Genomic DNA, 18,906 nt, shown 5'->3' on the forward strand with positions numbered 1-18,906 from the left:
GTAACAGGAGCGACCAGACCAAAAAAAAAAAGAGAGAGAGAGAGAGAGCGAGAGAGAGAGACATGTCTCAAACAGAAAAACAGATCAATGCCCCAGGGCTCATCCTTTTGAGCGACCAAAAGATAGCTAACCTATCAGATGCACAGTTCAAAACACTGGTGATCAGGAAGCTCACAGAATTGGTTCATTTTGGGTGCAAATTAGATGAAAAAATGCAGGTTACCATAAAAGAGATGAAGGAAGAAGCACGGAGAACCAATAGTGATGGGAAGGAAACTGGGACTCAAAACAATAGAGTGGACCAGAAGGAAGAAAAAAAACAACCAAACAGAAAAGAATGAAGAAATAAGAATTCAAAAAAATGAGGAGAAGCTTAGGAACCTCCAGGACATCTTGAAATGTTCCAACATCCGAATTATAGGGGTACCAGAAGGGGAAGAGGAAAAGCAACAGATTGAACACGTATTTGAACAAATAATAAAGGAGAACTTCCCCATTCTGGCAAAGGAAATAGACTTCCCGGAAATCCAGGAAGCTCAGAGAGCCCCCAAAGAAGTTGGACCCAAGAAGAAACACACCAAGGCACATCATAATTACATTAGCCAAGGTAAAAATGAAGGAGAGAATCCTAGAAGCAGCAAGAGAAAAGGGGACAGTAACCTACAAAGGAGTTCCCATCAGACTGTCAGCTGATTTCTCAAAAGAGACCTTACAGGCAAGAAGGGGCTGGAAAGAAATATTCCAAGTCATGAAAGACAAGGACCTACATCCCAGATTACTCTATCCAGCAAAGGTTTCATTTAGAATGGAAGGGCAGATCAAGTGCTTCTCAGATAAGGTCAAGTTCAAGGAGTTCATCATCACCAAGCCCTTATTTTATGAAATGTTAAAGGGACTTATCTAAAAAAAGAAGATAAAGAAAAAGCAAGTATAGTAAAAGGACAGCAAACTCACAATTATTAACAACCACACCTAAAGCAAAACCAAAAGAAACTAAGCAAACAACTAGATCAGGAACAGAACCACAGAAATGGAGATCACACGGACAGTTAGCAACAGGGGAGTGGGAGGAGAGAGGGGGAAAAGGTACAGAGAATAAGTAACATAGGTTATAGGTTGAAAATAGATAGGGGGAGGGTAAGAATAATATGAGAAATGTAGAAGCTAAAGAACTTATAAGTATGACACATGGACCTGAACTAAAGGGTGGGAAGTGGGTGGGAGAGGGTATACAGGGTGGAGGGGAGTGAAGGGGGGAAATGGGACAACTGTAATAGCATAATCAATAAAATATATTAAAAAAAAAGAAAAAAAGAGGTCTCAGTCCTGGACGTAGAGGAACAGGTGGTGTCAAACAAAGGGTGGAGTTAAAGGACAGAGCACTTTCCAAGAGGAGCTGGAGAGCACACAGCAGGGGACACCTACGGAAACCACTTAGTGGTCTGCCACTGCTAAAACAGTATGTGGTAGGCATATGTGTGAAATACAATTAGAAAGATATAGATATGAGTCCAACTACATCATGCATGTATTATAGATAAGAAAATTGAAGTCCAGTGAATGTGAGTGATTTGCCTAAGGGCAAACAAGAGGCAAAGGTAGAGCTGAAACAAAGGTTTTTATTTTCCTCATTAGGTGCCCTTTTCACTAAACCATCCTCTTGGTAGGCTGGGGATTGAGGCAGGTGGGGGTTAACCTTCCTTTAAAAATTAAGAATAAGAGAAGAGGTAAGTAAATTGCCTTCCGATTACAAGTCTAGCAGAAGAGCTGTAGCAGTGTCGATACTGAGCCCAAGTCTCTGGAATAACTTGTCTCCAGGAGCTCCTTCACTTCAGAACATACAATACTGTAACTAAATCTAATGCTATCCTTTCCTTCAGAAGCACTGTACTTCTTAGGACCCATCCTAAGAAGCATTCATAAACCACAGGGAGTATCAGGGATGTGAATAAAAAAGCAGGGATTTTTTCTGGTCTCTATATTTGCCTGCCTAGCTTCAGAAGAACAGAGCCAGGTGAAGCTGAGGATCCATTAATTAAAAAATTAGAAAAGCAGGGAACTAGAAATATGTTGTAACAGACTGAGTTAGGAGGTATGGGTTCTAGTCCTGGCTCTTCGACTATGGTACTTCACACCACATTAAATATGTATAATAAGGAGGCTAAATGAGAAAATCTCTAAGGCAACCATATTCTAATTTTCTATGATTTTAGGAAGCCTTCAATTTGCAGGAAAAGGTAGACATGAAAAGTTGAGGGCACACTGAACTCTGGGAAACCATATATACTTTTTTAATGCAATAGGAATGAGCTCTATTTAAAGGCTCAGTCAATTCTGTAATTTGGATTTTTATCTGTGGGAGTTTCTGATAAGAGGATGTGCTGATGAAACAAAAAGAAGACACACATCAATAGTCAGTTTGAAGAAACAGGAAAAGGGCAAAGAGCCTTCTTTTCACTTAATCCATAAACTTTTTTGCTGCTGTAGACAGTTATTGAGAATTTACGTTGATAAAACTTAAGATTCTATTATATATTATGAAAGAAGGGAAAACAAATAAGAAAATTAAGACTTCAACAGGTTTAAGAAAATAGTAGAAAGAAAACCAAAAATAAACAACATATACAGGACAGTTCAATTTCCTTAAAATACCAACTTGTTTTTGCTTGTACACATAGAGAATCTCTGGAAGACACTGTACAGTGGGTACCTTTGCAGGGAGACAAGAAGTGGGCAGATGAGGTGAGGTATAAAAAGGAGACTTTTTACTGAATACCTTTTCACGGAATATCTTTTTTACTGAATTTTTAACTATGTAAATATATTACCTATTTCTAAAATTAGATAAATAAAAAGTTGTAATGGTCCTCCAGTTCAATTATTTGCAGGTAACAACCGGAAAGCAAGAAAGCCAAAAGGGGGAGACAACAGAAAAAAGTAAGGAGAGGCACAGACAATGCTGTAGCACCGGGAGGTCTGAGGAAATCCACAGAGATGCTCCAGGTCTTTCAGTGAAATGCAACATGCACAACACTGTTGCGGACCTCAAGAGTCTGACAACTGAAATCAGCATCAGCTGGTACAAGAATATCTTGAAGATGTGATACACAAAATTTTAAGGCTCTCGGTGCCTGGATAGTATGAAATCCACAATGGGATGAAACCAGAACTTGACTAGTAGGAAACTAGTTTTCTTTCACCCTCTAAAATAAAGAGGGAAGGAAATGAGAAACAAGTTTCTATGAGAGTAACAAAAAATTATTAATCGATTAGAAAATGAGACCTATGAGAAAAAGATAAAGAAACCCATTTGCATCATTTAGCAAAGAAATCCTGTTTTGCAAGAATTATTTAAGGCAGCCCTCGAAAAACAATAGAAGGGAATGTCCTCTTAAAGCCATTTCTATCCTTAGGATATTTTGATTTGTGGTTTAATTCCCAGTATGTTTCCTTGAAGGGGAGACCTTGCTAATTTGGCCTCATGAAAGGCCCAGTTAGTAAGAAGTAATGCCAGTGGAGATTTGCAAGTAAACTCGAGCAATTTATTTTTAATCAACTGAAAAATCCCTTACTTAAAAGCTTAATTAAGACTTCTGAAGTGCTACTAATGTCCTTTCTTGTCATGGATGTTAGTTTGTTTTCTTTATAATAATCATTGTTATGTGTTTATGACCTTTTCTGCGTGGTAATCAGTATGGTGGTATATTTCATAATTTTTAAAAAGAATCACAAAAAAACCAACACAATTAAAGCTATTCTTTCTACGTATGGTAAAGCCAAAGGCTAACGTTCGACTGTCTGTCATGAAAAGCCAGTCCCCTATGAAATGGCCATCGATACCTGGCCTACCTAAGGACTGACACCAAGAGGACCAGAAACCCATCTTCTGTGGGTCTCCAGGGGCCCGAGCCAGGGCCACTAAAATCTGAAACCTTAGGAATTATCTCCAGGGCAGGAACCATGGAAAAGACATGGAAAGGAGCCCTGAGCTCTGACAACAAATAGCTCTATGTGTTTTTCACATATTAAGTCAGGTTTAAGAAAGAAAACTTAAATTTGTATTTGAGTTAGAAAAGTAAACAATTCAAAATACTAAAGGGGTTTTAGCCGCCTGAAAGGCAAGGGTGCAAAGGGCTTTCTTTACCTGTCTGCTTATTGCTGTAAGAGTGTTACACTTTCTGAAGAAGTTACACCAACTGGCCAGATTTATCTAAATAGGTACAATCTGAACCCTGCAATTTGTCAGTTCTTTACAGTTCTAATAAGACCATGGATGCAAGGGTGGGAAAGAGGAGGGAAATATATTTCAAAATTTTACAGTGAATATTTTTCTAAAAACAGTCAAATTTTCTATGTTCCATTATTCACTCATCCCGAAAGTTAAAGTTTGCCTCCTCCCTCGCTCACCTAAAGCCCAGGTAAAAATGACTTTAAAAAAGGGAAGAGTAAATAGGAAATCAATGCCAGTTTATGAAAACTACTTAGCCTCAGAACTTGATATCTGAAAAAATCCTTAAAACTTCTGTCCAACTTCTCAGTTTCTAGATGTGAAAACTTAGGCCTATAGAGGTGAAGTGACTTGTGAAAGGACATGAACTAGTTTTGGGTAAGTTTTACCCTTTATTTTTACTTTATTTTCCCATAAATTATTTGTTGTAGCTTAAAAAATACATGCACTAGCAGTGCAAAAGCTTTTTGAGTAAGTCCCACTTGTTTATCCTTTCCTTTATGTCCCTTGCTTTAGGGGACATATGGGTGAAAATACTGCTGCATGGAATATCTCAGACTTTCCTGCCTATGTTCTCCTCTAGGACTTTATGGTTTTGCGACTTATAGTTAAGTCTTTGATCCACCTTGAGTTTATTTTTGTGTATGGTGTTAAACTGCTGGTCGAGGTTTTTTTGTTTGTTTTTGCATGTAGCTGTCCAGATCTCCCAATACCATTTGTTGAAGAGGCTATTTTTACTCCATTTTATGCCTCCTTTGTCAAATATTAATTGACCATAGACACTTCGGCTTATTTCTGGGCTCTCCATTCTGTTCCATTGATCCATGTGTCTATTCTTATGCCAGTACCAGGTTGTTTTGATAACCATGGCCTTATAATATAATTTCATGTCAGGTATGGTGATCATTCCTACTTTGTTCTTCTTTCTCAAAAATTGCTGCAGCTATATGGGGTCATTTATGGTTCCATATAAATTTTTGAAATATTTGTTCTATCTCTGTGAAATAAGTCACTGGTATTTTAATAGGGATTGTGTTGAATCTATAAATTGCTTTCGGTGGTATGAAGATTTTGATGATATTAATTCTTCCAATCCATGAACATGGTATATGTTTCCATTTGTTTGTGTCTTCCTTAATTTCTTTCTTCGGTGTTGTGTAGTTTTCTGAGTGTAGCTACATGCTAAAAAATGAAAACTTGACCACCAACTTACACCATACACAAAAATAAACTCAAGATGGATAAAAGACTTAAATATAAGTTGTGATACCATAATAGTCCTAGAGGAGAACATAGGCAAGAAAATCTGAGATATTCCACGCAACAATATTTTCCCCAGTATGTCTCCAAGAGCGAGGGACATAAAGGAAAGAAGAAACAAGTGGGATGCCATCAAATTAAAAAGCCTCTGCACAGCTAAAGAAAACATTAGCGAAATGAAAAGAGATCCAACTGTATGGGGAAACATATTTGCCAATGGTATCTCAGACAAGGGTTTGATCTTCAAAATATTTAAAGAACTCACACAACTCCATTCCAGGAAGACAAACAACCCAGTTAACCAATGGGCAAAGAACCTGAACAGACACTTCTCCAAGGAGGACATACAGAGGTCCCAGAGACATGAAAGTATGCTCAGCCTCACTAGCCATCAGAGAGATGCAAATGAAAACCACAATGAGATACCACCTCACACCAGTCAGAATGGCCATTGCAAACAAATCAACAAACAACAAGTGCTGGAGAGGTTGTGGAGAAAAGGGAACCCTAGTGCACTGTTGGTGGGAATGCAGACTAGTGTAGCCACTGTGGAAAACAGTACGGGGTTTCCTCAAAAAAACTAAAAATGGAACTGCCTTTTGATCTAGCAATTCCAGTGCTGGGATTATACCCTAAGAATCCTGAAACACTAATTCAAAAGAACCTATGTACCCCAATGTTCATAGAGCACAATTTATAATAGTCAAGTGTTGGAAGCAACCTAAGCACCCATTGGTTAATGAGTGGATCAAAAACCTGTGGTACATTTACACCATGGAATACTACACAGCAGAAAGAAAGAAGGAACTCCTATCCTTCGCCACAGCATGGACAGAACTAGAGAGCATCATGCTAAGTGAAGTAAGCCAGGTGGTGAAAGACAAATACCATATGATCTCACCTATAAGTGGAACCTAATTAACAAACAAACAGGCAAGCAAAATATAACCAGAGACATTGAAATAAAGAACTGACAATTGCTGGGGGCGGGAGGATAATGGGAGAAAGAAGGGAAAGCATCCTTAAAGAACATGTACAAAGGACCCATGCATGGACAAAGCCAAGAGGGAAGGGATGGAGAGTGGGAGGTGGGGGAGGGTGGTAGGTGGGGGAGTGTGGGACAGGGAAAGTGGTGGCAGGAAAATAGAGACAACTGTATTCAAACAACAATAAAAGAAAAAAAAGAAATACATACATTAAAAAAGATAAATACAGGGTCTGGCACAAATAATGCCCCTTTTTATTACAAAATCTTTTATTCCCAAATCATAAGCATGTAATTCTGTAACACAACAATATCACACTCAAGCACACCATATGACATTTTAGGTGAAATGTTCAAATTAAAACTATAAATGATTATGCCCATATTATTACCCTACCAACCACACTCAAACAGGCGTTACTTCTGCTGGACCCTGTATAAATAATAAATATGGTGAATTATGGTAAAGTCAGGATTTCTTACTTCCAGTCTACTGTTCTTTATATTATATCATGTTTTGTTCCTTAAACTTTCTAAATTTCCCAATGGAAGATACAAGGTACTGATCCCACTTTTTCCTATTATGTAGCTGTTCTGAACTGTGACAGAAGTACATGGGTAAAGGCCCATTTTGTACAGACAATGTCTTAACTGCTTGTGCTATCCTGAACTAAAAATGCCTCCACAGTTCTAGCTGGTGTGGTTCAGTGGATTGAGTGCCAGCCTGTGAACCAAAAGGTCATTGGTTCGATTCCCAGGCAGGGAACATGCTTGGGTTGCAGGATGATTGATGTTTCCCTCACACATCGATGTTTGTCTCCCTCTTTTTTTCCCTCCCTTCTCTTCTCTCTAAAAATAAATGAATAAAATCTTTTTAAAATTTTTAAAAAATGCCTCCGCAACTATAACTAAATCAAGACGTCCATTGGCCTCATCTTACTTCTGTCCCATTATTAAGCCAAAGAAATTGAAATTTCTTCTAAAATGTAAATACTGAATGGCAACTTAATTAAGGGCAGTTTATAAGGCAGTTTGTTAAGCTTTATATTTATAAATATGTAATTACACAAAGCCTTTCCTACCCCTTATTTGGAAACATCCATCAATTTAATTCTTTAAATGACATCTGCTAAATGAGGCATCCCTCAAAATGGTATCCAATGTCAGTCCTCACTGTTCAACGGCTAATTATTTGGCTGGTGGATTATCTAGGGGGTTTCGCTTCTCCATTTGTTGCCTTGTTTCATAAGATAATGATGAGAAAGAAACCCAAGGTTTGGTCAAATATTTGTTAGGGAAGTCTGAAATTTAACCAAATAAAATTGGTATTTCTTTTACTTATGCTCCTTATTAGGAGGAATAACAGGACAGACTCCAATGCCAGAAGCAGTGCTGGCTCATCCCAGACAATTGTAACAAGGCCGAAGACCCAGAGTCTCCTTACTGGCCCAGTTTGGCTTCCTCTGTTCTCTTCCTGTGCCCAATAGCTATGCCCCAATGTCAAAAACAGGGCTGGACAGGAGCACAAATCCATCACCTCCACTACATCAACAACAGGCTTTGTTAATGTCACAATACCAATACCATCTTTATATTTAAAGATAGAATTTTGAATGAGTGAGATTTTACGGGGCTATACCATCTTGTACTATGCCATCTTTCTTGGACCCTATTAAATAGTTCCATTTCATTTATGCCCTCTTTTTTCTGATCTGGCCAGGAGCCAAAATCATAAGTCTTATTAATAGAGAGCTCAGAAGTACCACAACCCACAAATGACCCTTGGCAGCAATTAAACTGAAAAATAATTCCCACTGAAACAAAAGGTTAACTACTCATCCAAACTTTGGCAAAGACGACAGTTCTTTCTCCCTCATCTCCCCTAAGCCCGTTAGGAAAGGGGTATCTGAAGCTGCTCCTCCTCCTCCTGCAACTCACTTTCTGCGTCAAATAGTATGGGTCAAAGTCCTCCAGGGGAACTGCAACCAGGCCTTGTGGGATGTCCCCATAGATGAAAGGCAAACTCTTCCCTGCCTCCAGGTCACTGTTTGGCTTGGGCTTGCTGTCCTCATCGTCCTCCCGATGACTGCCGTCGGCCTTTGGTGGTTTCTTAAGCTTGCTCTCAGCAATGCGCCTCTCGATGTTTGCCAGAGACTCAGGGGTGAAAGGCTTGAAACTATCAGGGCCTGGTGGTGCGAGCAGCCGCGCTGCCATCTTCTCATCCTGCAGCAGCTTCGTTAGTTATGCTGCGTCCAGGACAGGTCAGCTCTGAAAGAAAAAACAACACAGACAGCATTAATCAATCACTGCTCAAAAAAGAGGCCAGGCTAAACCATCTCACTCAACTTTTATTCACAGCCTTTGCAACACATAGTTTCTTCCATGACACAGTTATTTTTCTCAACAGAAAAAATCTGTGGCGTGAATGGAATAGGTCATGTTCATTACCACCCCTCAGGGGAATGAGCAGCCAGAAGATCAAAAGATGGGAGTCTCCTGAATGCTAGTATTTATTATTTACTTAGATGCAACTCACTGTTAGGAGCCACATACAACTACAAAGATAATTCTATACCCTCAAGGAACTTCTATTCTAAACCAATAGGGCATATTTATCATCACCCAGTGATGCATGCTAGCTTTGGACTCCTTATATGCTCAAGTCGCCTTCCTCTCCTATAGCTCCACTCCCCAAAGAAATGCTCTAACTTCCAAGGACAACACAAGGGTACACTGTCAGTCTTTTCAAATTTCTGCTGCTGAAATCACTAAACCTTTCCCAACTTCGGAGGCACAAAATATAGATAAAATAGCTTCCATCTGCTTTGGCTCTTCTGTTTCAAGATATTTTTCAATTCACCAAGTTGTGTAAAATCCATCCAGTATAAAAGCCCAGAAGTACCTTCTTGTATGACCAAGCTCCTGCCAGGGAGAAACGCAGAACACTTTTCTCTATGGAGAGGGCAGACACTGTACTATGTACCTCCCACTCAGCAGCAAGGAAAAGCAAAGGGGAGAGGAATTTTTGAGGACTTCCTCTGTGCAGCAGCCCTGCAGCCCTACAGCCCTGCGGAGGGGACAGCGGAAAGGCCTGCATGCAACCTGAGAGGGGCTCAAGCCAGGAAGGGCTAGAAGTGAAAACAGAGTCACAGACCACAATTCCTTTCTAAAAAGAAAAATGAAGTAGTGCCATAACAGCAAGTGATTTCTAAGCATGGTATTTGAAAGCCCATTTTCTTATGTTTAAACAGAGTCCTGGGTAATTTAAATCCATGCCTTGAGACAAAGGACCCCCTAATGTCAAAAGCAACAGCGTTCGGTTACTGCCACAAAAGGACCCTGGCCCATGAGTCTAACCATGAAAGCTTTAGGGTGTCACTGGCAATTCATCTGGTGCTCCTGGTGCTGCTCCTTCCTTTAGTATGGTGAGTTCCACAAAGGCAATCTGGGAAATTTATTTTAAAGGGCTAGCAATTGTTCTTTCCCTCCTATTTAGCCCTCAGGGTCCACTTCAAGGCAAGTATCCATAAAACCCAGCTCCTCAAGAGAACACTAGTAGAGTTAACTCTAAATAATTTGGGAGTGAAATACCCAAGGGCGCCTTTTATAAATACACCCGCAGAGATCCCAGATTTCTCTAGTGCTGGCAACTGCTAAGTGTTGCAAAGGCAGTAAGTAGTGTCCACATGCAGGCCGCTCTGCTTACTCACTTACAGCACAGGACTAATGAGGCCAGAGCCACAAGTCTGCCCCCATACAGACTTGTTGGCTTCATGCTGTGCCAAAAAACCCCACTATCCTACATGCAGTATGGTCAAAAAAATCATTTTCACATATGAAGCATGAAATTTTAGAGCTGCGAGGGATTTACAGATCCAGTTCATTTCAGTTTACAGATTAGGAAACTTGGGGTCCTAAGAGATTGGACAACCTGCCCAAAGTCACAGGGCCAGGATCAAAAGCACAACCAAAGAGCTCTGACCCCTCAACACACACTTCTTTTATTAGGACAGATATCAGTTACCCATCCTCCTACCCTACTCTAACTCCTAGTTCTCCCCACCAGGAATCGTCTGCATCACTGAAAAAAAATCACATGAAAGGACAGTGGCTTTACTGATCTAAGGCTTTATGCAGAATGTTTTACCCAACCAAGAATGCCTCCTTCCTTATTCCTTTCCTCCAATCTATCCCTGAGTTACCCCCCATAAATCCCCATTCCTCCACAGAGCCTTCCCACCAGCTCTAGCCTTCACCAATTTTTCCCCGTGAACTCCTACAGATTTATCATGATCTTAGCTAACATTTATCATGTACTTACTATGTTTCAGGCATTGTTCCAAGCACCTTGCTTGTATTAGCTCATTTAGTCTCCCCAACAAATTATGAGCTAGATATTATTAAATTAACCCCATTTAACAGATGAGGAAACAGAGGCGCAGAGATCTAACGTAGCCAAAAGTTACAAGCTAGAAAATGACATAGGATTCAAAACATCCAATTCACATTTCTTTTGGCTCTTAATTATTGTTGAATTGCACCATATAAATTCCCAGAGGTCATGGATGGTGTCCCTTCCATAGAGAAAAGGATTATTCTTGGAACCAAAAATTAGCTCAAATCCCCGCAACTCCATAGTTCCCACAGCCACACTCATTCTCAACCGAGACTCCCTCAGTTCCCACTTAGAGGACAAAGAATACTGCAAGAGGAAGTCACTGAAGATGCTGACAAACTCCTGTGACCCGAGTTCTTCACAGGTAAAGCTGTCCAAGGCTAAGTCCTTGGCCTGTGCTTCCAGACCCTATTTCTTCCCTTCTCAGAGACCTCATTCCCTCAATTACCCCTGCTCTCCAGGACACTCTCAAGTCATTCCTTTTCCTCTCCTATTCCGGTATCTTCTCCCTTTACATCCTCACTCCCCACCCCCACTCTCTCTTGGTTTGGCTTAAGTGACCCTGATTCTGTTCTGTTATCCTGGTTCCGTCCACAACCACAGTCTTCTCTGCCTCACCACCTCTTTCCTTTCCAAGGGCTGACCTTCTGCACTCCCTCTGTTACACTTTCTTTCAGGGATCTCATCTACTCAAAATAATCTGTACGTGGGTGACTTTCGGATCTGTATCTAAAGAGCCCTGGCCGCTCTTCTGAGCCACACAATTGCTGTCACCACTTCAGAATTAAGCACCAAAAACCACACATTTTTACTTACCAAACTGATTCCCCCTCCTGGCTTTCTTAATTCTGTTATTGGGACCATCATTTTCCAAGCCATGTAAGCATGTAAACTCAGTCATCTCTGCCCTGTCGTCCCTTTGCTGTCCTTGCCCAGTCACCAGCCTTACTAATTCTTCCTTCCGAGTTTCCATTTAAAATAGCATCACCCAATAAGTCAATCAGAGAAAGACAAATACCATACGAGTTAATTTATATGTGGACTCTAAAGAATAAAATAAACAAACAAAATTGAAACAGACTCACAGATACACAGAACAGACTGATGGTTACCAGAAGGGAAGGGGATTGGGGGACTGGATGAAAAAGGTGAAGGGATTAAGAAATACAGATTGGTAGTTACAAAACAGTCATGGAGATGTAAAGTACAGCATAGGGAATACAGTCAATAATATTGCAATAACTGTGTGTGGTGCTGGGTGGGTACTGGAAACATCAGGGAGATCTCTCTGTAAAGTATATGACTGCCTAACCACTATGCTGTACACCTGAAACTAATATAAAATAACACTGAATGTCCACTGTAATCTAAAACAATTTTAAAAGACATAGTCAAAAGAAAAAAACCAGCATTACCCCAATTCAGGTCGCATGCGATAGTCGCCCACTTGCAGACCAGTCCTCAGCCCACCGGGCACATCTCCAAAGATCTGTTCCCCTAACACCCTGCTTCCATTGTGTCACCTCCCTCCCTCAAGCCTACTGGAGTTACATCACTGGATTCCAACATCTTCCGTTTCGCTGCCACTCAAGGCCTTTTACTTAAATATTCTTTTCTTACTGCTTCACTGCAAGCAGTAAGGTACTCTAGTTACAGTAACTGTTTTGGTTTTGGTTTTCGAGGTTGTTGTTTTTTTAAGGTAGAACATAATACAAGTGAACAGGTCTCCAACACACAGACTGGGTATTTTGTACACATGTATACACACCTGTGTAACCACTACTCGGCTCCAGCTGTACACTTATTGCCAGCACTCCAGAGGCTCTCTTGAGCTCCCCTGTCAATAACTACCAACCCTCCTACTCTCCCAGCAAAGGTTAGCAGTTTGCCTGTTCTTGAACTTCATATAAGTAAACTATAAGTATACTCTTCAGGGTCTGGCTTCTTTCACTCACCATTATTTCTGTGAGGCTGATCTTTGTTGTGTGTGTAGCATGGACTGCATTTTTAAATTGCTGTGTAGTATTCCATGTATGAATATAGCACAATTTATCCATTTTAACTGGTAAGGCATTTAGGATGTTTATCATTTCAGGCTTCTATGAATAAAGCTGCTAAGAACCTTTCGTACATATCTTTTGGTTGCCATGTATGTTCATTTCTCTTCAGCAGATGGGTGGGAGTGGAACGGTGGGGTCAGAAGAGGGCATACATTTAGTGTCAGCAACAGTGCCACCAGCAGTGCAAAGGGTTCAGCTGCCCCACATCCTCACCATCACTGGGAAATGCCAGTCTTCTTCATTTTACCCAACTGTAGTGGAAATACACACACACATAGTGGTATCTCAGTTTTTTTTTTCTTTAAGATTTTATGTATTTATTTTTGGAGAGAGGGGAAGAGAAGGAGAGAAACATTGATGTGTGAGAGAAACATCAACTGGTTGCCTCTCACACCCTGACGGGGAGCAGGCCCACAACCCAGGCACGTGCCCTGACGGGAATCAACTGGCAACCTTCCGCTTTGCAAATGACTCCTAGCCAACTGAGTCACGCAGGTGAGGGCACATAGTTTTTTGGGGTTTTTTGTTTAAGTAATTTACTGAAGGGAAATTTATATAACATAAAATTAACCATTTCAAAGTGAACAATTCAGTGGCAATTAGTACATTCACAAGGTAGTGCAATTACCACCTCTATCTAGTTCCAAAACATTTCCATTACTTGAAAGTAAAACCCTTTACCCATTAATCAGTTTTTCTCCATTTGTCTCTTCATCTCCCTCCTCCCTGCATCCCTAACTCCTGGCAACCAACAGTCTGTGTTCTGTTTCTACTGATTTGTCTGTTCTGGATCGTCACATAAAAGGAATCATACTTTATGTAACATTTTGTATCTGGCTTCTTTCACTTAGTATGTGAGGTCTGTCCAGGAAGTATCCAGCCATGTGCTATGAAAGAGACATTAATTGAAGAAGATACAAGAAACACTGTGCACAGAATAATGATGCCTCAGTCCCCTTCCAAGTAGGCACCTTGGGACCTCACACAGTTCTCCCAATTGCCATCAGCCGTCCTGTCGTATTTTCCTGAATCTCATCAACAGTCGGAAATCTGTTCCCTTTCAAAGGTGATTTTAGGACAATTTTTTGGGAAAAGCCAGAAGTCACAGGGTACCAAATCTGGACTGTAGAGGGGTGAGTCACCTGGGTGATTTGATGTTTTGCCAAAAAACTCTGCATGTGACGTGATGCATGAATGGATGTGTTGTCATGATGAAGCTACCAATCACCAGTTGCCCACAGCTGCAGCCTTCTGAATCATGCGAATAGTTTCCACAGAAGAATGTTCAAACTTAATGCAAAATCTGATGCAGATTTGTTGCTCCACTCACTCAATCATTTTGAATGTGATGGCCACACTGTACACATGCTTACTCAACAGCATCTACCACCCACTGACTAGTACAATGAAATCGTCATTGTTCACGCATGTGTATTCCAGTCCACTCTTCTTGGCTGCCAGGTTACATCAATGTCATGTAAAACATTCTCATTATATTAACAGTGGCTGGACTTTTTCTAGTCAGACTTCATCATGAAGTTCATCTACATTGCAGGATACATCTGTACTTCACTCCTTCCTATGGATGAATAAGGTTTTCTTATAATATGTGTGTATCATAATTTGTTTATTCATTCATCTATTGATGGACATTGCAAATATTTCACTATTTGGCTATTGTCAATAATGTGTGAACATATACTTATTTTCATCCCTGTTTTCCATTCTTTTGAATATACACCTAGGAGTAGAATTGCAGGGTCATATGGTAACTCTATGTTTAACTATGTGAAGAACTGCCAAACTATTTTCCACAGTGGCTGAACCATTTTTGCATTCTCACCAATTTCTTCACACCCCAGTCAACACCTGTTATTTCCTTTTGTTTTTTAAATTACAACCATCTTAGTGGATGTGAAGTGTGAAATAGTATCTCATTGTGGGTTTGATTTGCATTCTTCTAAGGACAATGATGTTGAGGAATTTTTCAAGTGTCTGTTGGCTCACTATAATTTTAATTTGCTTTTCTCTGACAATATCGAGCCCCTTTCATATCCTTATTGGCCATTTAAATATTCATCTTTGTGAAATGCCAGTTTAAGTCTTTGCCCACTTTTTTATTTGGCCATCTGCATTTTCTTGTTGATTTGTGGGACTTCTTTGTATATTTTCCATACAATCATTTGTTAGATATATTTCAAATATTTTTCTCCTTTTGTCCCCTACTTTCCTAATGGTGTCTTTTCATAAACCATAGTTCTCAGTTGTACTTAACCCAATCTATCAACTTTCATTTTCTCTTCTTCTTCTTTTTTTGTTCTAGAAATCTTTGCCTATCCTAAGGTCATGCAGCTATTAGATTATGTTTTCTTCAAGAGCTTTATTGTTTTACCTTTCTTATTTAGATTTCAAGTCATTTGGAATTGATTTTTATATATCCTGTGAGAGAGAGGTCAAGGTTAATTATTTTTCTATAGGGATATCCAATTGACTCAGCCTCACTTAATAAAAAGTCTGGTGACTGTTATTTTCATTGACTCCTAAATATACTTTCATTTTCTTGTTTTAAATCTCCTGAAGTCTCTCTTTCTTACCTAAATTCTATTCATCCATTAAAACCAGCTTAAATTCCTCTTCCTTCTAAGGAAATGGTCTTGCAAAAAGTAAAAATAAGCTTTTTAGAAATCTTAGAGACCATCTAGTCCAACTATACTTACTGTAGAGTTAAGTAAACTTATCAGTAAATTAAATAAGAGAGGCTATGTTGCCTCACTGCTAATTAGTGACAGATGAAGAGATAGGGCACACAGTTCTTGGTCTCCAATATAATGCTCTTTTCACTATACCACAGTTCTTAGGTAATTCATCTTGTCCATCATTGCACTACTGTCTCAGCTTTCTTCTTACTGCAGTGCAAAGATGAGCCAGCCAGCCTAGGTAATGAGATAACATTAAAGAGACCTTCAGCTCTGAAAGTTCCAAAAGAGATTGTACTAGACTTAAAGCTGGGGACAAAAGATGATCAAAGCTCTCGCTCTTTGGTCATTCAGGAGAGTTAAGACCTTCAAATGCAGCTGTGGCCTGGACACACACAAATAAAAATGAATCTAAATTAAAGGGAAACAGAGGAAGAGGTAAAGAAAACTGGCATTGAAGTGAGGTTAAAACAGAGATGAAGAAAGAAAGACATCTATGTAGAATTATTAAAGGAAACAATTTAGACAAGGGTACATGAGAAAGAATGTTAGGAGGAGGATCAAATAGCAAGGAGATTAAAACTTGTCTTAGACTTCCGGCCAAGATGGAGGCATAGGTGGTTGCACTGTGCTTCCTCGCGCAACCAAAACTAAGGACAACAAAAATTTACAAACAAAAAACAACCAGAACAGAGAAATGAACTGAACAGAAGTCTGACTACCATACATCCAACCGATAAGGAGGGGCAGAGTCGGAGGCCTACAGAGAGGGGTCGAGGAAAAAAACGATGGCTGGCAGATGCGGGCGCGCAGGGTGCAGACGGCAGTTGGCGGACCCCAGAAGCGCAGGGGCAACTGACAAACCCTGTGGCAGACCCTGGGCGTGGGAGGCAACGAGCAGACCCAGTGAGGTGCGCAAGGCAACTGGCTGTCTGCAGCCTCACATTCGCTCGCAGACAAACTAAGCGAAAACAGGCAGCAACCCAGACCACACAACCCAGGGATCCAGCACCAGGAAACAAAGCCTAAAGGCACCGACTGAAAACACCTGTGGAAGTTGAGGCCAGGAGATTCTCTCAGCCTCACAGGAGGCTCCTTGGAGAAACCCACAGAGTCCTAGAGAGTGCACAAGCTCACCCACCCAGGAGCCAGCACCAGAAGGACCCAATTTGCTTGTGGGAAGTGGCAAAGGGGACTGAAGTCCTAGAGAGAGTGGAGCAGGCGCCATTGTTCCCTCTCGGACCACGCCCCAACATACAACATCACAACCCAGCAACTGAGGTGCCCCACCCCGGTGAACACCTAAGGCTCTGCCCCTCATATGTAAGAGGTGTGACCAGACCAAAACGGAAAAATTAAAATAAAATAAAAAGATGGTTCAAACAGAATCAAAAGCCCCAGAGCCAGTTTTTTTAAGCAACCGAGAGATAGCCAGCCTATCAGATGCACAGTTCAAAGTACTGGTGATCAGGATGCTCACAGAATTGGTTGACTTTGGTCATAAATTAGATGAACAAATGTAGGCTACAATAAGAGAAATGAAGGAAAATGCACAGGGAACCAATAGTGATGGAAAGAAAACTGGGTTTCAAATCAATGGAAGGGACCAGGAGGAAGAAAGGAACAACCAAACAGAAAAGAATGAAGAAACAAGAATTCAAAAAAATGAGGAGAGGCTTAGGAACCTCCAGGACATCTTTAAACGTTCCAACATCTGAGTTATAGGGGTACCAGAAGGGGAAAAGGAAAAACAACAAGTGGACAAGTTATTTGAACAAATAATAAAGGAGAACGTCCCCATTCTGGCAAAGGAAATAGACTTCCAGGAAGTCCAGGAAGCTCAGAGAGTCCCAATGAGGTTGGACCCAAGGAGGAGCACACCAAGGCACATCATCATTACATTAGCTAAGGTAAAAATGAAGGAGAGAATTCTAGAAGCAGCAAGAGATAAGGAGACAGTTACCTACAAAGGAGTTCCCATCAGACTGTCACCTGATTTCTCAAAAGAGACCTTGCAGGCAAGAAGGGGCTGGAAAGAAGTATTCCAAGTCATGAAAGGCAAGGACCTACATCCCAGATTGCTCTATCCAGCAAAGGTTTCATTTAGAATGGATGGGCAGATAAAGTGCTTCTCAGATAAGGCCAAGTTCAAAGAGTTCATCATCACCAAGCCCTTATTTTATGAAGTGTTAAAGGGACTTATCTAAGAAAAGATAAAGAAAAAGGACAGCAAACTCACAATTATTAACAACCACACCTAAAGCAAAACCAAAAGAAACTAAGCAAACAACTAGAACAGGAACAGATCCACAGAAATGGAGATCACATGGAGGGTTAGCAACAGGGAAGTGGGAGAAGAGAGGGGGAAAAGATAAGAGAATAAGTAGCATAGACACAGGTAGAAAACAGACAGGGGGAAGGCAAGAATAGTATGGGAAATGTAGAAGCTAAAGAACTTATGACCCATGGACATGAACTAAAGGGGGGAATGTGGGTGGGAGGGGGTGGGCAGGGTGGAGGGGAGTGAAAGGGGAAAATGGGACAACTGTAATAGCATAATCAATAAAATATATTAAGAAAAACAAACAAAAAAGTTGTCTCAGACTTTAACAAGAACAAAATTGAAAAACTTACATCAAAAGTTACTACAAAGACATAGTAACCAAAGCAGTGTGGTCAGACAGAAAGATAGATATATAGAGCAGTGGAACAGATTAGAGAGCCCAGAAACACACCCTCACAGATACAGTCAAATGATTTTCAATAAGGGTGCCAAGACCATTCAGTGCAGGGAAGGGCAATCTTTTCAACAAATGATGCTGGGAAAACTGGTTATCTACATGCAAAAGAATGAAATTGGAGATCCAAGATGACAGAGAAGTGGAAGCTACACTATCTTCCTCCCAAGACCAATCTGGAATTACAACTAAATTGTAGAGAAATCATCCTGAATAACCAGCTGAACAATAGCTGGAGAGAAGCCTTATAACTACGGACAGACAGAAGAAACCACTTCACCACAACGTGTCTGGTAGGACGTGCAGAACAGACACGAGAGGACTCGCTGGGATCCCACAAGCGGCAGTTGAAGTGCTGGAGAAATATTTCAGAAGCTGAGGGGGTTCCCCCTGAGAAGTGTGGGGTCTAAACCCCAACCTGGGCCCCCCTACCTACAGCACCAGAGCTGGAAAGGAACCCAGATAACACCCAGCTGTGAAAAGCAGTGGGGTTTCTGTCTGCTAGGGAGAGACACCTGGAGACACAGAGAGCCTCTTAAATGG

At 40.7% G+C, this 18,906-nt stretch overlaps 1 protein-coding gene across 2 annotated transcripts in view; it reads right to left on the bottom strand.

The window, feature by feature from the left end:
• The window catches only part of SCN8A (sodium voltage-gated channel alpha subunit 8), a 215,741-nt gene that overhangs the window by 125,657 nt on the left and 71,178 nt on the right, over nt 1-18,906 (bottom strand). For both annotated transcript variants that reach the window (XM_045829237.1, XM_045829238.1), the window contains exon 2: nt 8,412-8,741. In XM_045829237.1, coding sequence (XP_045685193.1) covers nt 8,412-8,687 — 276 coding nt within the window. In that variant the 5' untranslated portion in view covers nt 8,688-8,741. The remainder of the gene's footprint in view (nt 1-8,411; nt 8,742-18,906) is intronic.

This window comes from Phyllostomus hastatus, unplaced genomic scaffold, assembly GCF_019186645.2.
Source record: "Phyllostomus hastatus isolate PE091 unplaced genomic scaffold, TTU_PhHast_1.1 phas_scaffold_93, whole genome shotgun sequence".
NCBI lineage: Eukaryota > Metazoa > Chordata > Mammalia > Chiroptera > Phyllostomidae > Phyllostomus > Phyllostomus hastatus.